The sequence below is a fragment of the Phyllobates terribilis genome, unplaced genomic scaffold (assembly GCF_046119375.1).
Source record: "Phyllobates terribilis strain yellow unplaced genomic scaffold, ASM4611937v1 Scaffold_2__4_contigs__length_985480577, whole genome shotgun sequence".
Classification (NCBI taxonomy): Eukaryota; Metazoa; Chordata; class Amphibia; order Anura; family Dendrobatidae; genus Phyllobates; species Phyllobates terribilis.
Window position 1 is genome coordinate 490453323 of NW_027362762.1, and position 22043 is coordinate 490475365.

At 41.3% G+C, this 22043-nt stretch overlaps 1 protein-coding gene across 1 annotated transcript in view; it reads right to left on the reverse strand.

Moving 5' to 3' along the window:
- Positions 1 to 324: 324 nt before the first annotated feature.
- Positions 325 to 22043, reverse strand: part of SF3A3 (splicing factor 3a subunit 3) — a 30288-nt gene continuing 8569 nt past the window's right edge. The window contains exons 9-17 of the mRNA XM_073665883.1: positions 20405 to 20473; positions 18991 to 19058; positions 17117 to 17224; positions 12427 to 12496; positions 11197 to 11361; positions 10895 to 11005; positions 10475 to 10565; positions 4286 to 4341; positions 325 to 1702 (exon numbers count right to left, since the gene is read on the reverse strand). Of these exons, the coding sequence (XP_073521984.1) occupies positions 1625 to 1702; positions 4286 to 4341; positions 10475 to 10565; positions 10895 to 11005; positions 11197 to 11361; positions 12427 to 12496; positions 17117 to 17224; positions 18991 to 19058; positions 20405 to 20473 (816 nt within the window). The 3' untranslated portion in view covers positions 325 to 1624. The remainder of the gene's footprint in view (positions 1703 to 4285; positions 4342 to 10474; positions 10566 to 10894; positions 11006 to 11196; positions 11362 to 12426; positions 12497 to 17116; positions 17225 to 18990; positions 19059 to 20404; positions 20474 to 22043) is intronic.

A 22043-nucleotide genomic window follows, 5' to 3' on the forward strand; every position in this document is an offset into this window, starting at 1 on the left:
AAGCAATTCCAGGTAAATGGCCAAAATACAGTTCTCTCAGTCCTCAAGTTCCCAACCTGGGATCAGTAGTTCCACTGGCTTTGTATAAGGCCATACTCACTGTCTTTTGGTTGGCCCACAGATTTCGTATCTCCAGCCAGTATAGTCTGTAGCCACAGTCCATGATCCTCTAGACGGCAGATAAAACGATGAAAGCACAGGTATCTAGTAGCAACAGTCCTTTTAAGAAAGTGTAAATCCAAACGACATAATTCATAATGGTAACATGTTTATCCATTCATCCTTCCGAGTCCATGGTCTCCATCCTCTTCCTTCAATCCTTCCACACAACTCTGACTAAAACAGGACTCTCCTTTCTTTCCCTGGGATCAGTCCCCTCTCAGGTCAGAAGTGATCACCCTCCCCCTTAAGCATTTACTGTTCTAGAAAATTCTTCATTGCTTTTTAGCGAAGCCTTCATCTGAGACTGCCTGTAAGACCCCCTGTGGTGACGGCTCCACTGTGTTTCAATCTACACTCACCTAATGAGATTATTAGCTGTTGAAATAATGGACTCCTGAGATAAAGATGAGATTAGTGGAATGCTGGACATTTTACAAGTGAATCTTACATACTGACAAGTAAGCAGAACTATATAAAACATAGCAAGTAAATCACTAATAAAACACAATAATAATATTGACAAAAATGGTGGTCCGTTGCTGGAAAAGTATCAGTCTTTAGTAAGTGGGCAGCTCCTCACAGCGCACAATGTCAGCAGCGGCTGCAGCTCAGCGATCCTGTTTGCCCACTACTAAAGAAAATGAGTATTAACTCTCCTCCAAGCCCATGGGAGTGGAGAAGAGTGAATATTCATACTCTCTATTTAATAGAGGGCACACAGGATCGCTGAGCCGCAGCAGGAAGCTGGTGGCTGCAATTGACAGTGTGCGCTATTAAGGAGAATGAATATTCACTCCTCTCCACTCCCATGGGCGTGGAGAAGAGTGAGTATTATTTCTCTTTAGGAGCAGGCACACGTGGTAGCTGCCGCAGCCAGCTACTGCCTGTGCTCCTCCGCACCCCCTATTCACACCTTCCACAGCCGGAATTATATATACTCAAGTATGTACTCGAGTATAAGCAGAGGGGGGCTTTTTCAGCATAAAAAATGTGCTGAAAAAGTCGGCTTATACTCGAGTATATACGGTACTCTTTATTATGGCATTTGATTCTTTTCCCAGATGCACTTGAGAAGAAAACTTCAAAAATAGATTTCTCAAAAATTCCCCAACAAAATTCTACTATAGAGGTATGGCTGTAATAGGCGTTAAAGGGGCTTTACACTTCATTTACGGGTTGGATATTCTGCTGACAGGTCCTCTTTAAAGCTAACTGATAGCCAAAATTGATAATTTAAACAGAGACAAGAACTTAAATGATAGTTTCCAAATAAACACAATCATAAGTCTAAAGTCAGAGGTCAATTAATGAAAATGTTACATAAATTTTAATTAAAAAAGACAATTTTACAAGTACAAGCCACAGTGATAGTGGCTTTTACTAAACAAAAGGGAAATGAAATAAAGTATTGTTAAGCTGGTAAAAGAAAAACAGAATGGAGCATCTGGAAAAATGAATTGTATTAAAGGAGTCCTTGGCGTTTCAAGTCTTCATAAGTCTTTTTATTGACAACATTCCCGCTTGAATCTTCATATTCCTCCTGTAAGAAAATTAAGATGAAAAATGATTAGTAGATATTAACATGTGGACTATAGGTAAATGTTATAAAAAGACAACTACGTCAACAAATACAAGAAGTTCATGTGTGTCAGGGGAGATAAACTGGGTAAAGATTTGACATCATGCATATACCACATATACCATATTACTAGTGGATTTGCATTTGCAGTGCCCAAATATTCTTCAATATAATACAAGTTGTAGTTTTATCTATACAATAATACCTTTAGATATGAAGTTTATAAAGCTTAAAAAAGGTTTTCCACTAGGAACGTCCTTACTATCAGCAGTTATTCACACACTATTTACAGCTACAGTACAGACCAAAAGTTTGGACACACCTCATTTAAAGATTTTTCTGTATTTTCATGACTATGAAAATTGTACATTCACACTGAAGGCATCAAAACTATGAATTAACACATGTGGAATTATATACTTAACAAAAAAGTGTGAAATAACTGAAAATATGTCTTATATTCTAGGTTCTTCAAAGTAGCCACCTTTTGCTTTGATGACTGCTTTGCACACTCTTGGCATTCTCTTGATGAGCTTCAAGAGGTAGTCACCGGAAATGGTCTTCCAACAATCATGAAGGAGTCCCCAGAGATGCTTAGCACTTGTTGGCCCTTTTGTCTTCACTCTGCGGTCCAGCTCACCACAAACCTTCTCGATTGGGTTCATGTCTGGTGACTGTGGAGGCCAGGTCATCTGGCATAGCACCCCATCACTCTCCTTCATGGTCAAATAGCCCTTACACAGCCTGGAGGTGTGTTTGGGGTCATTGTCCTGTTGAAAAATAAATGATGGTCTAACTAAACGCAAACCGGATGGAATAGCATGCCGCTGCAAGATGCTGTGGTAGCCATGCTGGTTCAGTATGCCTTCAATTTTGAATAAATCCCCAACAATGTCACCAGCAAAGCACCCCTACACCATCACACCTCCTCCTCCATGCTTCACGGTGGGAACCAGGCATGTAGAGTCCATCCGTTCACCTTTTCTGCGTCGCACAAAGACACGGTGGTTGGAACCAAAAGTCTGGTCTAATGTCCATTCCTTGTGTTCTTTAGCCCAAACAAGTCTCTTCTGCTTGTTGCTTGTCCTTAGCAGTGGTTTCCTAGCAGCTATTTTACCATGAAGGCCTGCTGCACAAAGTCTCCTCTTAACAGTTGTTGAAGAGATGTGTCTGCTGCTAGAGCTGTGTGTGGCATTGACCTGGTCTCTAATCTGAGCTGCTGTTAACCTGCGATTTCTGAGGCTGGTGACTTGGATAAACTTATCCTCAGAAGCAGAGGTGACTCTTGGTCTTCCTTTCCTGGGGCGGTCCTCATGTGAGCCAGTTTCTTTGTAGCGCTTGATGGTTTTTGCAACTGCACTTGGGACACTTTCAAAGTTTGCCCAATTTTTCGCACTGACTGACCTTCATTTCTTAAAGTAATGATGGCCACTCGTTTTTTTTTTACTTAGCTGCTTTTTTCTTGCCATAATACAAATTCTAACAGTCTATTCAGTAGGACTATCAGCTGTGTATCCACCAGACTTCTGCACAACACAACTGATGGTCCCAACCCCATTTATAAGGCAACAAATCCCACTTATTAAACCTGACAGGGCACACCTGTGAAGTGAAAACCATTTCCGGTGACTACCTCTTGAAGCTCATCAAGAGAATGCCAAGAGTGTGCAAAGCAGTCATCAAAGCAAAAGGTGGCTACTTTGAAGAACCTAGAATATAAGACATATTTTCAGTTGTTTCACACTTTTTTGTTAAGTATATAATTCCACATGTGTTAATTCATAGTTTTGATGCCTTCAGTGTGAATGTACAATTTTCAAAGTCATGAAAATACAGAAAAATCTTTAAATGAGAAGGTGTGTCCAAACTTTTGGTCTGTACTGTACTTCCAGCAACGCTAGATCAGATCCTCTAAACCTGAATATTAGCTGAGCTGCAGTACCCCACAGAAGCCAGTAAGCGGAGTGGTGACGTTCCGCTCCATCCATAAACTGTTTACATCTGGCTGCTGATCAGCGGGGGTGCTGGACCCTCACTGATCTAATATTGATAACCCAACCTCTTTAACCTTTTTTTATACATTCTAAGCACTGCAGATTCTTTTTTCAGAAATATTTCCACACAAAATGCTATCAGCACTGTTTTCATTTTTTTTTTAAAAAAATTCCAACTTTCTTTACATTTATGGTATAGAAAAAGCTAACAGTCGTTACTTGCAAACTTATAAATGCAGATTGCAAATGAGTGATCATGAACTAGCATTTAAACACCGCCAGCTTGTTGTGTACATGTATTATGTTCCCCAGCAATGCTCTGTTTTGACATCAGTTGTTGGGTTACCAAGATAGAGATGAGGGCAGCAGGCACATCAGGGCCTGTCCTAGAGACCAGCTAACCATATACCTGGGAGGTTTCTACCAAATCCCAGCAGTGTTTATTTCTTATAAATGAAGAAGTGAAAGTAGATACAAGAATTACTAGCTTGAATTCGGTCATTACATGCAACGTACAATGGTTGCTTATTCCGGCTTGATATTTGCTTACCTCGGTGTCAGGCTGCCACCTCTCGGATGCCTTCTGATGCTTGAGTTTTGACCACACTAAATAAAAAAATGCAGAAAAATTTATGACAGAAGCAAGATCCATAACCTCATGGCAAGAATTGCCATATTGAATGAAGGATTTCATGCAAGAGCAACAAAAAGAAAGTGTAAAAAAAACCTAACAAACAACATTATGTATTAGCAGAAGGCATTTTATTAGAAACTGGGCAGGATACAAAGCTTATTACATGTGCTGGCAAGATACATCCCCATAGGAGTGCCTGCAGCAGTAATGTAGTCAGGAATTATTAGTAAAACTATCTAGTCCAGTGGTGTACAACCTATTTAGTTTGAGGGCCGCATTGTCATCTTTTTCTATTTCTATAAAACTTAAAAAGGTTGTCCACTACTTTTTCATTGATGACCTATCCTTGGTATAGGTCATCAATGTCTGATCAGTCAGAGTCTGACACCCGGCACCCCGCCGATCAGCTGTTCTCTGTGTTGATGGCAGCTGGCTGGAACTGCTCCATCTTCTGATAATGGCCGTGTCAGGGTACTGCACATCAGCCTCCTATTGATTTGCAGATGTGCAGTACCCAGCCCCAGCCACTATCAGAAGATGGAGCAGCTCCACAATTGAGCAGTTCCGGCTGGCAGCCCCCACCACTGACACCGAGAACAGAAGATCAGCGAGGGTGTCGGGTGTTGGACCACGACCAATCAGACATTGATGACCTTTCAAAAGGATAGGACATCAATGAAAAAGTAGTAAACAGCCTCTTTGAGCTGCTTTGTGTCATACTAATATGGAATTGGTACTCAAGTGGTGGCGAAATAATGAAATTCTCATAACTATTCAAGCACAGAATTCCTAATTATTCCCTAGCTGCTGCTGCTGCTCAGATCCAATTCTAGTAAATGGTACATACATCACTGGTTTGCACGTTAATGACCAGGCCAATTTTTACAATTCTGACCACTGTCATTTTATGAAGTAATTACTCTGGAACGCTTCAACGGATCCCCCTGATTCTGAGAATGCTTTTTCGTGACATATTGTACTTCATGATTGTGGTAAAATTTCTTCTATATCACTTGCGTTTATTTGTGAAAAAAACAGAAATTTGCATTTTTATGCCCTTAAATCAGAGCAATATATCACACAAAATAGTTAATAAATAACACTTCCCACATGTCTACTTTACATCAGCACAATTTTGGAACCAATTTTTTTTTATTTTTTTATTAGGGAGCTATAAGGGTTAAAAGTTGACCAGCGATTTCTCATTTTTCCAACAAAATTTACAAAACCATTTTTTTTTTTCTTTAGGGACCAAATCACATTTGAAGTCACTTTGAGGGGTCTTTATGACAGAAAATACCCAAAAGTGACACCATTCTAAAAACTGCACCACTCAAGGTGCTCAAAACCACATTCAAGAACTTTATTAACCCTTCAGGTTCTTCGCATGAATTTTTGGAACGTGGAAGAAAAAAATTAACATTTAACTTTTTTCTCAAAAATGTTACTTTAGACCCAAATTTTTTTTTTTTCGCAGGGGTAACAGGAAAAATGGACCCCAAAACTTGTTGTGCAGTTTCCCCTGAGCACGCAGATACCCCATATGTGGGGAAAAAACACTGTTTGGGCACACGGCAGGGTTCGGAAGGGAAGGAGCGCCATTTGACTTGGAGTGTAAAATTTGCTTGAATAATTAGCGGACGCCATGTGGCGTTTGGGGAGCCCCTGATGTGCCTAAACAGTGGAAACCCCCCCACAAGTGACCCCATTTTGGAAACTAGACCCCATCAGGGAACTTATCTAGATGTGTGGTGAATACCTTGAACCCCATGTGCTTCATAGAAGTTTATAACATTGAGTCGTAAAAATAAAAAGTTCACAATTTTCCCACAAAAATGTTTTTCAGCCCCCAATTTTGCATTTTCAAAAGGGTAACAGGAGAAATTGCACCAAGCAGTTTGTTGTGCAATTTCTCCTGAGTAAGCAGATACCCCATATATGGGGGAAACCACTGTTTGGGCGCATGGCAGGGTTCGGAAAGGAAGGAGCGCCATTTGACTTTGATTATAAAATTTGCTTGACTAATTAGCGGACGCCATGTTGCGTTTGGAGAGCCCCTGATGTGCCTAAACAGTGGAAACCCCCCACAAGTGACACCATTTTGGAAACTACACCCCTCAGGGAACTTATCTAGATGTGTGGTGAGCACCCTGAACCCCCAAGTGCTTTACAGAAGTTTATAACATGGAGCCGTGAAAAAAAAAAAAAAAAATCAAACTTTTTCCACAAAAATGTTTTAGCCCCAATTTTTTTATTTTCACAAGGGTAAAAGGAGAAAATGGACCCCAAAAACTTTTGTGCAATTTCTCCTGAGTACGTCAATACCCCATATGTGGGGAAAATACAGTGTTTGGGCACATGGCAGAGTTCAGAAGGGAAGGTGCACTGTGTGACTTTTTGAACGCAAAATTGGCTGGAATTGAGAGTGGACGCTATGTCGCGTTTGGAGAGCAACTGATGTGCCCACCACAAGTGACCCCATTTTGGAAACTACACCCCTCAAGGATTTTATCAAGGAGTATAGTGAACATTTTGAACCAAGAGGTACGACACAGAATTTGATAACATTAGGCCATCATATTGAATAAGTTGTTGTTAGTCTTGAGCGCAAGTGCTCGCTACTTGAGTTTGCATCGGGTACTCAGGTACGCACCATGTGTCGAGCGTGCTCGAGTGACATGCTCGAGTCCCCGCCCGCATGTTTCACGATTATTGGACACCCAAAAAAACACATGCGGGGATTGCTCGTGCATGGCAGGCAATCCCCGCAAGGTTTTTTGGCAGCGAAGCATATGGGGCGGAGACTCGAGCATCTCACTCGAGCACCTGATGCAAACTCAAGTAGTGAGCATTTGCGCTCCACACTAGCCGTCATATCGTCATCTTTTTTTTTCAAAAGTAAAAAAAAAAAAATTCCAACCCTAACCCTAGCCCCCAATCCTAACCCTAACCCTCGCCCCCAACCCCAACCCTAGAGTTTATTTTTTATGCCGTTCCTCGTGCGGTATAAATGATTAAGACGACTTTATTCTTCGGGTCGGTGTGATTACAGCGATACCAGAATCCTATTGGGTTTTTATGATTGACAGCTGTCACACACTTAAGACGCATTTTTTTGTAAAATCTAGTTTTTGCATCGCCATATTTTGAGACCTATAATTTTTCCAGATTTTGGCAGACAGTCATGTGACGGCTTGTTTTTTGCAGTACAAGTTGATGTTTTTATTGGTACCATTTTCAGGCACGTGATATTTTTTAATTGCTTTCTATTCCGATTTTTGGGAGGCAGAATAAACAAAAACCAACAATGGAATGTTTTTTTAATAATTTTTATGCTGTTCCGCGTGTGGTAAAATTGATAAGGTAGCTTTATTCTTCGGGTCAGTACGTTTACAGCGGTACCACATTTCTATTGTTTTTCTATGTTTTGGTGCTTTTACACAATAAAAGCTATTTTATAGAAAAAAATATTTTTTTGCATCGCTTTATTCTGAGAGCTATAACTTATTTTTTGGCTGATGAAGCTGTATGGCGGCTTGTTTTTTGCAGGACAAGATGACGTTTTCAGCAGTACCATTTTTATTTATATTCGTCTTTTTGATTGCGTGTTATTCCAGTTTTTGTTTGGCGGTATAATGAAGCATTGTTTTTTGCTTCGTTTTTTATTTATTTTTTTACCGTGTTCACTAAAGGGGTTAACTAGTGGGACAGTTTTATAGGTCAGGTCATTCTGGACGTGGCAATACCAAATGTGTACTTTTATTGTTTTTTTTCATAATATTGATGGGTACATTATATTTTTATTTTTGGTGGGTTTTTTTTTTAATATTTTTAAATTTTTTTTTTTTCATTTTTAACACTTTTTTACTTTTATACTTTGTCCCACTATTGGACTTTCACTTTTTTTTACTCTGATCGCCCGTATAGGATAGGGATGGAGCACCATCCCTGTGCTATACAGGCTGTCAGAGCTGCAGGAGCTACTTTGGTCATGCACTGCCCATGACCAAAGTATCTTCCTGCAGTCTGGTGACTCGGATGTTGTCATGATGACATCATGTCGTCATGGCAACATCCGGGAAGCCGCGGCAGACAATGTTGGACGCGGCAGGAGAGGTGAGTATCACAATCACCTCCCCTTGCCCCCGCAATGCTGCGATCGACTTTGATCGCAGCATTGCAGGGGTTAATGTGCCGGGAGCGGTGCGGGACCGCTCCCATCACATAGCACCGGGTGTCAGATGTGACAATCAGCTGACACTTGGCAGCGATCGCACCCACACAGCCTGTGAGCGGGCATAATCAACAGGGCGTTCTAATACGTCCCTGCATCTTAAAGCCCAGGGCACAGGTACGTATTACCACGTGTTGGGCTTTTAAGGGGTTAAAGGGGTTGCCCTGTTTCAGAAGTCAGCCGAATCATGACAATAAGCGATGTGTACGTGGTCACCATTCTCTTGTATTCCCTTTACAGGTGCAAGGTCTCATCAGGCGTCTTTCAATAAAAGATAAAGAGAAGCCTGAAGGAAGTAGTCGGTACGTAACAAGTATACAAATCTCACACACGCCGTCAACTACCCACCCGCACGGAGATTATAGGAGAATCGTGATAGTGTGCACTTTACATACGATCACGATTCGACAGTCTGCAATCACAGAGTGCCTGCAGGCTTTTCTTCCGAGACTGGACAATCCCTTTAAGCTTACTTAAACATAGCTGATCTCTGCAGCACATTGCCCTGGGCAACCAGGTGATGAGCTGCAGATAATACAATGCATACAGATCAATCAATTCTATGCGCATGGGAGTGAAGTCTGCCGTAACGGCCAAATAAATGAAAGCCTGTAGCTGATTGGCAGTCATTGAACAGCAGTAGTAACCAGTGTAAATGGGCCATCTGTTTACAGTAACAATAACACTCTTACTCAGTTTGACTAGGAGTGAAAATGGTATTACATCAGTAAGTGCATCAGTCTTTCATAGCCATCACGTGAACCTTTTCCATTGCAAAGGTTTTTTATCTATTTTTGTATGCAATAAAGGATTTTCCATTATTTTAATCCTGTGATGTTCTGCTCTTTTTCTCTCTCTCTCTATATTTGTGACATGGATGGTCTGCTGGAGCACTGGCACCCATATACACTAAGCCAGGAAACACTATATGGACTACGGATGAGCTGAGCCTTCATATCAAATACTCTATTACCTGCCATCTCATGCAGGTTGGGTACATGTATCTTCACAGTATTGTCCAGCCCAGCCCCCAATGGTTATTAAACTACGTACCTACTGTCCATTAACCTCCAACACTTTTTGAGATGCAAAGGAAGGGGTGCAACATGATAAACATGACGGCACATAAGGGAGGAACATCTCTACAGCAGCAGCTGAGCGTTCCTTCCCTGACACAAAGTTCAGGGATGTGACTGTGATTGGAGACTCTCAGTAACCAATCAGCACTCTGTGTTACTACCAGGAGTACTTATTGGTTAATGCAGACTCTGATGCTGATAGAAGCTTGTAATAACCAGTGAACGCTCTCCTCTGCAGTGAAGGAAAGTGCTGATTGGTTACTGGGCAGCTGAGCAGCTGCCGGTCTCCAGCATTTTTCAAGCGGTGACACAAACAGCTGATTGCACTGGTTTGCCATTAGGGGTTTCTGATCATCACTGCGCGGGCCACAACTAGGAGCAAGCCACGCCACATGCGACCTCTGATCTAGTCAAATATTATAAGTCTGGCTTTAAAAGAGGTTTACCACAGTTTAAAAAAAGTAGTAAAAAACTGCCCGTCATACTCAATCGCTGACTTTGTTTAGCCTTTTAGTTTTAGTCATACGAAAAAGCCTTAATTGTATAGGAAATAACTACATGGTACCAAATTCGAAAAATGAAAAAACCTTTCATCCATTACTAAATTTACTAAACTAAATCCTTGTCCATGGGTACTGTACCACCATCATTATGAAATGTATGAAGAGCACAATGAAACAGTAAATCTTATTATGCACCTCTCCGCTCTCTATTGCTACTTTTGGAAGGGCATAGCCTCAAATTCCTGTCTTGCCAAACTGTGCCAACGTTGAGAAAATAGAAATAACTTACATGAAACTGCATCCTCAATCTGTGTGACGTTGGCAAAATGAGCAGTATTCGGGATTCCCAGACACCTCATGCCATGCGCGTGCCTCCATTCCTGAAGATTAACAACCGGATGAAATTAGTCAAAGGTTAGTCATGGATAATGAGCATACAGCACGTCACACTGGACACAGCATTACTGTATCACTTGTGTTGTGTCTGGTATCGCAGCTCAGCTTATTGAGATGACAGGAGCTCAGCTGAAGTACCACAAAAAACACGAGCGGACAGTTGTGGGGTGGTTTTTACAAGAAAGCAGTGACAATTTTTTAAGCCATGGATAAATCTGCAAACTGAATATGTGGGCATATCATTAAATCAACAATTCATTTTCTAAAAAAAATACTATAAAACAAAAAAAGCCTCAAGAACAAAGATTCTTACTGCAAAGTGGCGCTGAAAAGCCTTGGGCCCTCGGTAGGTGTAATTGCCACAAATCTCACAGTTGTAGTTTATGTTCAGTCCATGCAGCTTATACAACCAGTATGGAATAGGCTGAAAAAGAAGAGTTGAGTAATGAGAAAGAGACACAACCAGTGCTGGGATCACCTAGTGGACACACAGCGACCCGTATGCCATCTACAGACCCACGCGTACGAATGTGGCAAAGTTAATCCTGGCACTGGGACAATCTGCAGTACATTGTTACATGATGCTGAAATATTTATTTTTAGAACTACTCTTACCTTGCCATCCCACCCAAGAGGAAGGTTTTTGGGGTTATAAATAATTTCATTTTCCTCATCATCGCTCTCACTCTCACTGATCTGCTCTTCCTCCTCTTCTTCCCGTTCTTCTCCAGTCCGAGCTTGCTTGCGCTGTACATTTTCATGTGTTAGGTGTCTCTGTTCCTAAAAATTGAAAAAAAAATATTGATTCTAGCACCATCAATACCTTGATAGAATAAACAGCAATTCAAACTTTTTTGCGTTTGACGCAACAAAAGCTGTATAATTAAAATTCTTAAATTTTATATTCTGCAAAATAAGGAGGGGAATTATGTAAATCACCTGTGCCCCCCCCCCCCCCCGTTAACATTTACTGTTATTCGTTTAACAGGTCTCTTGTATACAACGTACCCCCCACCCATCGTGTCCAGAAATCCTTTCCCAGGATCACCCTTTTCTACTGATATTAGGTCATTGGGATTTTAGGTCATGAGAATTTAATTTTAGTGTAGGGACTCAAGGATGAAGACCCTTGAAGCAGGTTGCAAGCTTGCATTGGGTATTTTGACCAAAATATCGACAAATACCCCATTATGTATGTATGTATGTATATATATCTCTCTCTATACATACATAATGGGGTATTGGTCAATGTTTTGGCCAAAATACGCAATGCAAGCTTGCAGCCTGCATATATATATATGCAGCCAATCAATGTTGTCCTTGTAAACTAGGGTGTTCTTTCCAGCAGGATGCACATAAATAGTGCTGGGCACCCTGCCTAATCTAATAGTATGGGTGTCACTAATAGGCTATAGGCCAGACACTGGCCTACATGTGTGACCAGCGCCCTATACAAGCCTTTTTTGTGTGCAATTTTAATGCTAAGCGTCACCCTCTCCATGAATTGGTAGGTTGTGAGTGGTTGTCTCATCAGTGCTTTGCACCTGTGTTGCTTTTATCTTTATTAAGAGAGTTTGCTGCATCCTGAGTGCATTAGTTTTTGTGGCCTGGCTGGTAAATAGTGTGGCCCTTTTTTTGCTGTGTTAAGGGGTTGTCCACTACTTGGACAACCCCTTCTTGATTTACAAATGTTTGTCCCAGATAAAATAAAAAAAGCCTATACTTCCCTCCCATGCTGCTGCTGTTCCGGGGGTGTCAGCACTCGCGGTCCCAGAGCTCTCGTGCGGTTGTTGTGACACATGACCCCAGCGCCCAAACAGTAGGTATTTGAAGTATAAAACTTACCCCAAGAATTTCAACATATTCATAAATTTGTGCCTCAAGAAAAGCAATGTCTCTGTTCTTTTCTGTGTCTCTGTAAACATAGAAATATACTAATAAATGTATACCCTTAAAAGCGAGATTAAATGTTAAAGGGAATCGGTCAGGGGGATCGACCCTCCTAAGCCGTCTATAAGGGCATGCAGGTCATAGAAAGTTGAATTTAAATGATACCATAGTATTTGTGATCTCATGTCTTATTCCAGAGAAATACATATTATTCTCAATATGTAAATGAAATGTTAGATCTATGGGCCGGACATAGATGTCTCCATGAATGTGTGTCTGGAGCTTGTTATAAATTAAATAGGGTGTTACTAATGCGAGACATGTAATGACTGATCGTATGCTCTCCTCATCTCACTGCAGAGCTGTGTGTGATTAAAACTGACACAGTATAGCAGACTTAACTTTGTCTCATCACAAACATCTACAGCTGCATCTCTCCTCTTCTGATATCAGCTTAGCTGCAGTGATTTGCCCGATTACCACCAATACCTATTTAGCTTTCATTTAAACACAGTCAGTGTGGGTGAAGAGACAGAGCAGCATTGTGCGAGAACTTCAGAAGGCAAATACAGGCGCAACTCACTAAATTAGAATATGATCAAAAAGTTAATTTGTTTCAGTTCTTCAATACAAAAAGTGAAACTCATTATATAGAGTCATTAGAGTGATCTATTTCAAGTGTTTATTTCTGTTAATATTGATCATTATGGCTTTCAGCCAATGAAAATACAAAAGTCATTATCTCAGTAAATTAGAATAATTCACAAACACACCCGCAAAGGCTTCCTAAGCGTTTAAAAAGGTTCCTTAGTCTGTTTCAGTAGGCTCCACAATCATGGGCAAGACTGCTGACTTGACAGATGTCCAGAAGGCAGTTATTGACACACTCCACAAGGTCCCAGAGCTCCAATTTTCAATTGGAAATCAAGGTCCCAGAGTCTGGAGGAAGAGTGGAGAGGCCACAATCCAAGCTGCTTGAGGTCTAGTGTGAAGTTTCCACAATCAGTGATGGTTTGGGGAGCCATGTCATCTGCTGGTGTACGTCCACTGTGTTTTATCAAGACCAAAGTCAGCGCAGCCGTCTACCAGGACATTTTAGAGCACTTCATGCTTCCCTCTGCCGACAAGCTTTTTGGAGATGGAAATGTCATTCTCCAGCAGGACTTGGCACCTGTCCACACTGCCAAAAGTACCAATACCTGGTTTACAAACAACAGTATCACTGTGCTTGATTGGCCAGCAAACTCGCCTGACACTTCAGTAGGCCAACATTTTGGATTTTAAAAACATTTTTCAAACTGTTGTTATCAAGTATTCTAATTTACTGAGATAATGACTTTTGTGTTTCCATTGGCTGTAAGCCATAATCATCAACATTAACAGAAATAAACACTTGAAATCAATCACTGTTTGTAATGACTCTATATAATATAGGAGTTAAATATATTAAATATATGAAATAACTTAACTTTTTGATGATATTCTAATTTAGTGAGATGCACCTGTATGTTTGATATGAGAAAGTTCTGCTGTATAGCCCCCTTCCCCTACACTGGCTGCCTGTGAGATGGAAGCTGAAGAACTGTTAGTGAAAATCATGCACAGCTCTGCAGCAACGAGGACACCACTATGCGTGGACAACTGCAGCTGTAGATTTGTTTGTAATAGGATAAAAGATCAATTCTGCTGAATACGATTATAACTGTCAGTCATTACATGTCTCATACTGGTAATACCCTCATTCATTTAAAATACGCTATGGAGGCAGACTCTCAAGGAGATCTGTGTCTGGCTCATAGATCTTAGCTCATCCACATATTAAGAGGATTTTTCTGGAATAAGACATCGGATTGCAGATAACAAGGTATCATTTTATTCAGCTTCCTATGACCTACATGCCCATATAGATGGCTTAGGAGGGATGATCCTACTGACAGATTCCCTTTAAGAGAAAACAGAAGCCTGTAACACATTGCTTGGTGGATGTGAAAATGTGCAGTGAAACATTCAGAAGGAACCAGTGCTTCACAGTCTCGTCTCTTTTATTCTAGCAAGGAATATACCATCACTTGCTAGGACTCAAATATTAATTTGAAGTCAAATTTGGTGGAATGGTCAATGACAACCAATCAGCTCTCAAGTTAAGAAGCCATTTGGAAATCTGAAAGTAGTAATCTGTTTGCCTTAAAAAGGGTGGCCATTCATTCTTTTTTTTAATTTTATACATAGAGCCAGTGTGTTCTAAAAATAATCAGGTTTAGGAGCGGCGACCAATGTGTCACTTCTGTGGACAGTGATTGGCTGTAGCGTTCACGAGCTGTCCTCAACAAAAGTGGCAATGAGGAGACCCGTGGGGAACCCAGCAGTGGTACAGGTGAGAGACTTGCGATTGGATCTTTAGTAGAAGCATTTTTTTGCATATTGTGCTAGTTTCTAAAATACAAAGAGAACTGGATACCCCCCCTTTAAGGAAAACCCTCTACTAGTTTTGGAAAATCTCCCCCAAATATTGTAATTATTTCTCTTTCAGCAGTTTGAGCATGTAAAACTGGCCACATCATGGAATCGTGGCTAACAAACTACGTAGTTTTTTTTTATTTTAATTTATTATAATTTATGTTTAAAGGGGTATTTCCAACTCCAAGATGCTATCCCAATATGTAGTAGGTGTAATAATAACAATATTAGCAAATACCTCCAATTAGAAATGCAGTATAATTCTTCAGGTTCGCTATGTCTCTTTCCTCATGTGCAGGGCATTGCAGTAGCTTAGGTATCCATGGTTATGACCACTCATATAGTGACAGTCAGGCTGTGTGCCCACTATGCGTTTTTTAACTGTTTCTGCAGCGGCAATTGCGCCGCGGAAACGCTTAAAAAACGCTTGGTAGAAGGTCTGCAATGGTCCCCAATGATAATCCGCATGTGCTGTACACACGCTGCAGAAATTTCCACTGCAGATTATCACTGCGGAAAAATCCACAGTATGTCCATTAATTACGCGGAAACAAGGCGTAATTGCCGCCATTGACTTGCATAATATCCACATGAGTACATGTACACATGTGGACATTAAGCGATTCAATGTGCGGATGGTAACTGGGTCTGGAGAAGAGGAGAGTCTTCTCCAGACCCGGGTACCATAGTACCTGTAGTTAAAGAATTAAGAAAAAAACAAAAACAAACACATTATACTCACCTTCTGATGGCCCCTGGTTTCCTGTATGGTGCGTCCGGTGTCTTCGGCGGCTCGTGGTGGTGTAAAAGGACCTTCCATGACGTCATTTAGTCATGTGACAGGTCACGCGACCGCCGACGTCAGTGGTCGCGTGACCCGTCACATGACTAAATGACGTCATGGAAGGTCCTTTTACACCACCGCGAGCAGCCGAAGACACCGGAGAAGAAAACCGGGGGCCATCGGAAGGGGAGTATAATATTTTTATTTTTCACCATTTTCTCTCACTATTTTTTTTATACTATTGATGCTGCATTTGCAGCATCGTAACTTTGTCACACTATATAAATCCATGCCGGCTGCATGGATTTACATAGCGTGACCAAGTTGTCAAGCACTTTCCAAGTGATGCTAAAATCGCTTGGGAAAGCGCTTTACAACTCGCATGCATGTAAAATCCACATGCGTTTTTCCTGCCAGGGAGATGCAGAAAAAATCCGGAGCATTTCTGCTTCGTGGCCACTTAGCCTTAGCTAGTTGTCGTAACCATGAAAGTCTTTCCCTGCCATGAGGTTGACTAGCAGCAGCAACACAGTGTAAAAAATAACATGCCCTCTCCTCCTAACTGATCTCTGTAACAACTGTGTATAGATACAGCAGAGCCGAGTTATGTATCATTATAAACGCTGCCAGATCTAATCTTACAGCAGTCATTGTGGGGGGTGGGGAGAGCGAGAGCTGAAAGCACTCAAATTAGATGTGGAAATAATTGTTATCATACATAACTCAGCTGTATCTTTTACACTGTAGCTGCAGAGTTATGTATCATTACAAACACTTCTAGATCTCATCTCACAGAGCTGTCAGCTCTCACTATCCACCAACACTGACTGCCGTGAGATGAGATCTGGAAGGGTTTGTAATGCTACTTAACTCATCTCTGCTATATCTCTACATAGTAGCTGCAGAGATCAGTGAGGAGGGAGTGTGCTCATTGTCCCCCTGTGTGTTGCTGCCTGGTTATGATTGGTCAACCTTATACAGAGGAATGCTCCCCAGAGAGAAACCTTTGGTAACGCACACTTAAACCATAACATAAAATTATAACCTAAACTTTACAAGCTAATATCCCGCAATGGGGAGCGGAAGTTACAAAATAAAAACTATGTTTCACTCAGCTCTGCAGCCACTATTCCATGATGTGATCAGTTTAACATGTTCAAAGTGGTGAAACGTCCTTATTAAAAATGCTTGATATATAGCATGATTATTCTGATAGAAAATTTCAGCCTCCAAATATTAAAAATAATGACTCCAGCAATCAGGTTTTTTTTGTTTTTTTTTTTAAAAACATTACAGGCTTTTATACAATGTCCATCATGCAGTTGTATAACTGTACAAGTTACCAAAAATCTTTATATAAAACAAAAACCTTTCCACTCCACTTAAAAGGTAAGATACGTTTACCTTCGGACACCTTTTGCCTTTGGATTCTTGGCAAACAATGAAGGTTCTAGAGATTCCAGCGATTTTCCTTTTGTACCAAAAAGTCTCTGTGCCCTTTCTTCTAATGTTCTAAAAATAAATGGAAATTGATTTAAATAGTACACTATATAGTAAATGATGTAATAAGATGTCCTTATAGTACCTTTAGCACAGCAAAGCAGTTTTGACTAAGGTTAGACCTATAGTTGTTGGTGCATGCGTGATGGCATCTACAAATCATCATGCGCCACCAGCCTCAATATATTAGTGGCCTATTGTGGGTGCCAGCGCGATATTTAAAATAGGAGGCTGGTGACTGACAGATTAAAGACCTGTTATTCAAAAACAAAAGGCAGACAGAGGGGCCAGACCACCAAGATAAGACCCTACCCACAATCCCACCTCAATTCACAAACATATCATTACAAGAAAACTTCAAACAATGATTACACAAAAAAAAAAAAAAAAAAACACAAAACGGATTTCTTCAACACAAGTATCATTTTAATCAGTATTACAGTGCCAATATGGCCATGTCTGTTCTTTACTTAGCAAAATCTTGCTGACAGGTTCTCTTTAATGATTCATACTGGTAATTAGAAAGCTGCCCCCTGGGATAATACCTTGTAGCTGTCAAGACTAAGTAGTTGATAAGAACTAGTGATGAGCGAGCGTGTTCTAAAGCCCCCGTCTCACATAGCGAGATCGCTAGCGAGATCTCTGCTGTGTCACGGTTTTGGTGACGCAACAGTGACCTCACCTGTGTGACACTTTGCAGCGATCAGGCCCCTGCTGTGAGGTCACTGATCGCTGCAAAGTGTCCTGGACCATTTTTTTGGTCGTTGCTCTCCCGCTGGTCAGCACGCATCGCTGTGTGACCAGCGGGAGCAGCGATCAGGCTGGTAACCATGATAAACAGCACGTTACTTAGGGGCACACGCGCACCTAGTAACCCGTTGTTTATCATGGTTACGAGCCTGCTAAAGTGAGCGGTAACCTCCCGCTCACTGTAGCAGAGTGGTAACCATGATAAAAAACGAGTTACTAGGTGCGCGTGTGCCCCTAGTAACCCGATGTTTATCATGGTTACCAGCCTGCTCCTGCTTCAGCAGGCTCGTAACCAGGAGCAGGACATCGTGGAAAGATTCTTTCCACGATGTTGCTGCTCCCCTGATCGTTGGTGAGCCTGCCTGTTTGACAGCTCACCAGCGACCACATAGCGACGCAGCAACGATCCCTGACAGGTCGTATCGTTGCAGCGTCGCTAAGTGTGACGGGGCCATAACAGGAATTCCTCACATGTATTAAAGCTGTCAAACAGTTGCAAATTATGCACACCGGAGTGACTCAAACATAACATTCGAGCACGCCGCAAATACTTGGAAAACACCCGAACATGCTCGTAAATCTCGAGTAACAAGCATGCTCGCTGATCACTAATAAGAACGTATAATAGAAAGGACGGAAACCTTGTACCAATCAATAAGCATACCATAAGTAATAAAACAGCTTTGACGAGAGCTTTCAGTTATCATATATTTAAGGCTGTGAGAATATTTTACTTTTACATTGGTGAAGAAGACAATGGGGCACAATTATCAGTAGTGTTGTAGAGACACTTTATACTTGGTGCAACTTATTACCGCACAGCAAACATTTTTTTACACATATTAAGACTTAAATTAACAGCATGGGTGACATGGGTAAGATAGGAGGCAAATGCTCTAAACATTTTTACTGCATGTTGGAACTATGAATCAGTATTAAACTTCATAACCCTACTGCCCTGTGTCCAGTTGTAGACAATATGTTTGATAAACCTTAAGACAACAACTTTAGGTAAATTTACCACTTACCCTCCACATTTAAGACCTAAAGCAAGTAATGCAGACTTCAATCTATCCAACCCAAGAGAAGCCAATTCCTGACAAAAAAATAAAAACCATCAGGTTACTGACTACTACAAACAAAAGGTCAGCCAGATAAGCTTCCAAGTCATGTATACATAGCTGAATTAACTTGTATTAAAGTGAGCCTGATAGCTCGCCCAGGTCCCCCAAACTGAAGGGAGAGAGACGTGCCAGAGTCTGATTGGAGACTGCACGGGTCAGCTAGGAACGCTTTGCAGAATAATGCGTGGAAGCTGCAGCCTGTTCAGTGTGAACTGTGCCTGGAGTTGAACACTCCTGTTTGGAGCTGAAAGCTGCTAGAGCTCAGCTGAAGGTGATTCAGAAACATGTTAGGACCGTTTATTTTGTATATAAAGTTTGCTCTGGGAGAAAGTACAGTAATCTGTTTGGGTGAGCCCGCACTGACATATGTACCTGCTGAAAGAACTGTTTATTTGCGGTTATACCTTTGTGCCCAGAAGAGGCAGCTTTGGGTTTTGAATCCCTTGGAGTTTTATGAAAGCAATAAAGCTGCACCTCTATGGACTAAACCGCATTGCCTGTGTGAATGCTACCCAAGAGTGAATCCCTACAGTCTATACCAGGGGTGGGGAACCTTTTTTCTGCCAAGAGCCACTTGGATATTTATAACATCTTTCGGGGGCTGTACAAATCGCGAGCTAATTCCACCCACGAAGTACGTTTTGACACTGGCACTAGTGTCAGGACATAATCTTTCATTGCACAATAGTAGTAGTGAACAGTGCTTACACGTGCTCACAGAGTACGAAGAAAGTAAAGGGCTGTCACAATATAGCTGCCGGCCCAAGCACTGCGGTCCACGGGAATCTGCCCGGGGGACGGATAAGAGGTCATCGAGGGCCGTAAAGGGCACCCAGGCTCGAGGTTCCCCACCCCTGGTCTATACTGTGCACTTGTATATCAGAAGGATGGAACTCTGCCAAGGAAGTAAATGTGGATACTAATTTTATATAGGTTATCCCACAAACCACATCATCAGTGATCCATAGGAGAAAAAAATAATAGCAAAATCAGTGGGGTGGGGGAGAAGGGGTTTCCCTGTTGTGAATAGTGCACATAATAACTGTTCTATTTACTGTCTACAGGAGCTGTGGTCATGTACTTACACTAATGTTCTCATAGTGTATACTGCAATGACTATGTATATACACTACAACTTCATTAACACGTAACTTTGGGACCTTTGTTATTAGGATTTTCCTTGGGTGGGTCCAAGTTGTTGGACCCTTTTGATTTATACATTTATCGCCTATTACTAATGCTTAAAGTGGGATAACCTTTTCAAGTTTAGTTCAACTTTTATTTACACAAACAAATTGCTGCTTATATGACACCATACCTCCCATGATGAAAAAGCTGAAAGGTCTAAATGAGCTCCTGCATGCGTAAGCGCACTGCTGGTTTCTTTCTGTAAGACATAAAAACTTATCATTTATATTATTTTCAAAGATCAGAGTTCTAGAAGCTGCAAAGACAAGCACTGAACATGTCTGGCAATGGTGAATTCAGATCCTAAGTGGCAAGTAATAGTCATGTGTCACACTTCCTTATTACCAGATTTAATCCATGGCAGATCAGAAAACATCTTTTCAATAGCCCAATCTATGGCTTTGGGCCAAGCAATCTTAAACATAGGAAATGGAGTTTTGAAGGTGCTGGAAAATAAAACTGGCACGGGATCATTATAAATGTTTTTATTTAGCACTAATGCAATATTTTTCAATATATGCCAGAAAACAAGCGTAAATATTCTGATTAATCTGTCCGTCTCCTTTACTGAAAACTGTTCTTCTCTAAAAATACATTTGTGTGCATTTTAGTGTACAGAGACGACCCCACGAGTAAATAGAAGCCCTGATTTTAGGATGCCGTCTTATTTCACAGTATCCACTTGATCAAATGGGAAAATATGCACATTAAAACGTAGGTTTCCCATTGCTTGCTCTCGTCAATGAGGAGTGCAATCAATGAATTCTACTATCTTGACCTGCCATGTTGGCCCACATGGCGTGCAAACACACTAGAAGATCACCAGGGAAACAGGTTTTCATGAACGTTGTCTTGCTGCACAATCGAGCATAGCCCAGACATGTTCTAAGTGATTCATGTCAAGTGACTTTGAAAGGCCCATAGGAGCTTCCAGATACCTTTATTGGGTCTTCTGCTAATTTTTTCGGTGGACTTCTGAGCAAAAGTTCCAAGCTCTTGACCACATAGATCTGCAGGCAAAAATGGCATCAGGAAGCTTCCATGGGCCAGTGACTTCTACGGGACTGCCACAAATTGCTGAGCACAGTATCCTGCTATCTCTGGTAGCCCCTTGGAGAGTGAATGGTGTGCAGGTGTACACACGCTTGACCTCTGCTTCATTCAGACAGAGCTGTGTAGTGCCCTGTTCTCAGGATTAGTGGGAGTCCCAATCAGACCCCCAGCAATCAATAAGTTATTCCTATCTTACCCATAGGGGATAACATAAACTTGGTTCCACCCCTTTAAAGGAAACTGTTGAATTCCAATACAATCTATAAAGATGACTGGCCTCTACTCACTCCTCTTCCCTTAAAGAAACAACATGAATGCGCACAGCTAAAAAGGCATATTGTAGTGTAGACACTGAGAAATAATTGCCTGGACACCTAGCTTTAACCCCTTAAGCCCCGCGGGTGGTTTGCACGTTAATGACCGGGCCAATTTTTACAATTCTGACCACTGTCACTTTATGAGGTAATTACTCTGGAACGCTTCAACGGATCCCCCTGATTCTGAGATTGTTTTTTCGTGACATATTGTACTTCATGATTGTGGAAAAATTTCTTCGATATCACTTGCGTTTATTTGTGAAAAAAAAAAACACTTTTTCATTTGTATGAATCAATTTGTGAAGCACCTGAGGGTTCCAAGTGCTCACAATGCATCTAGATAGGTGCCTTGGGTGGTCTAGTTTCCAAAATGGGGTCACTTGTGGGGGAGCTCCAATA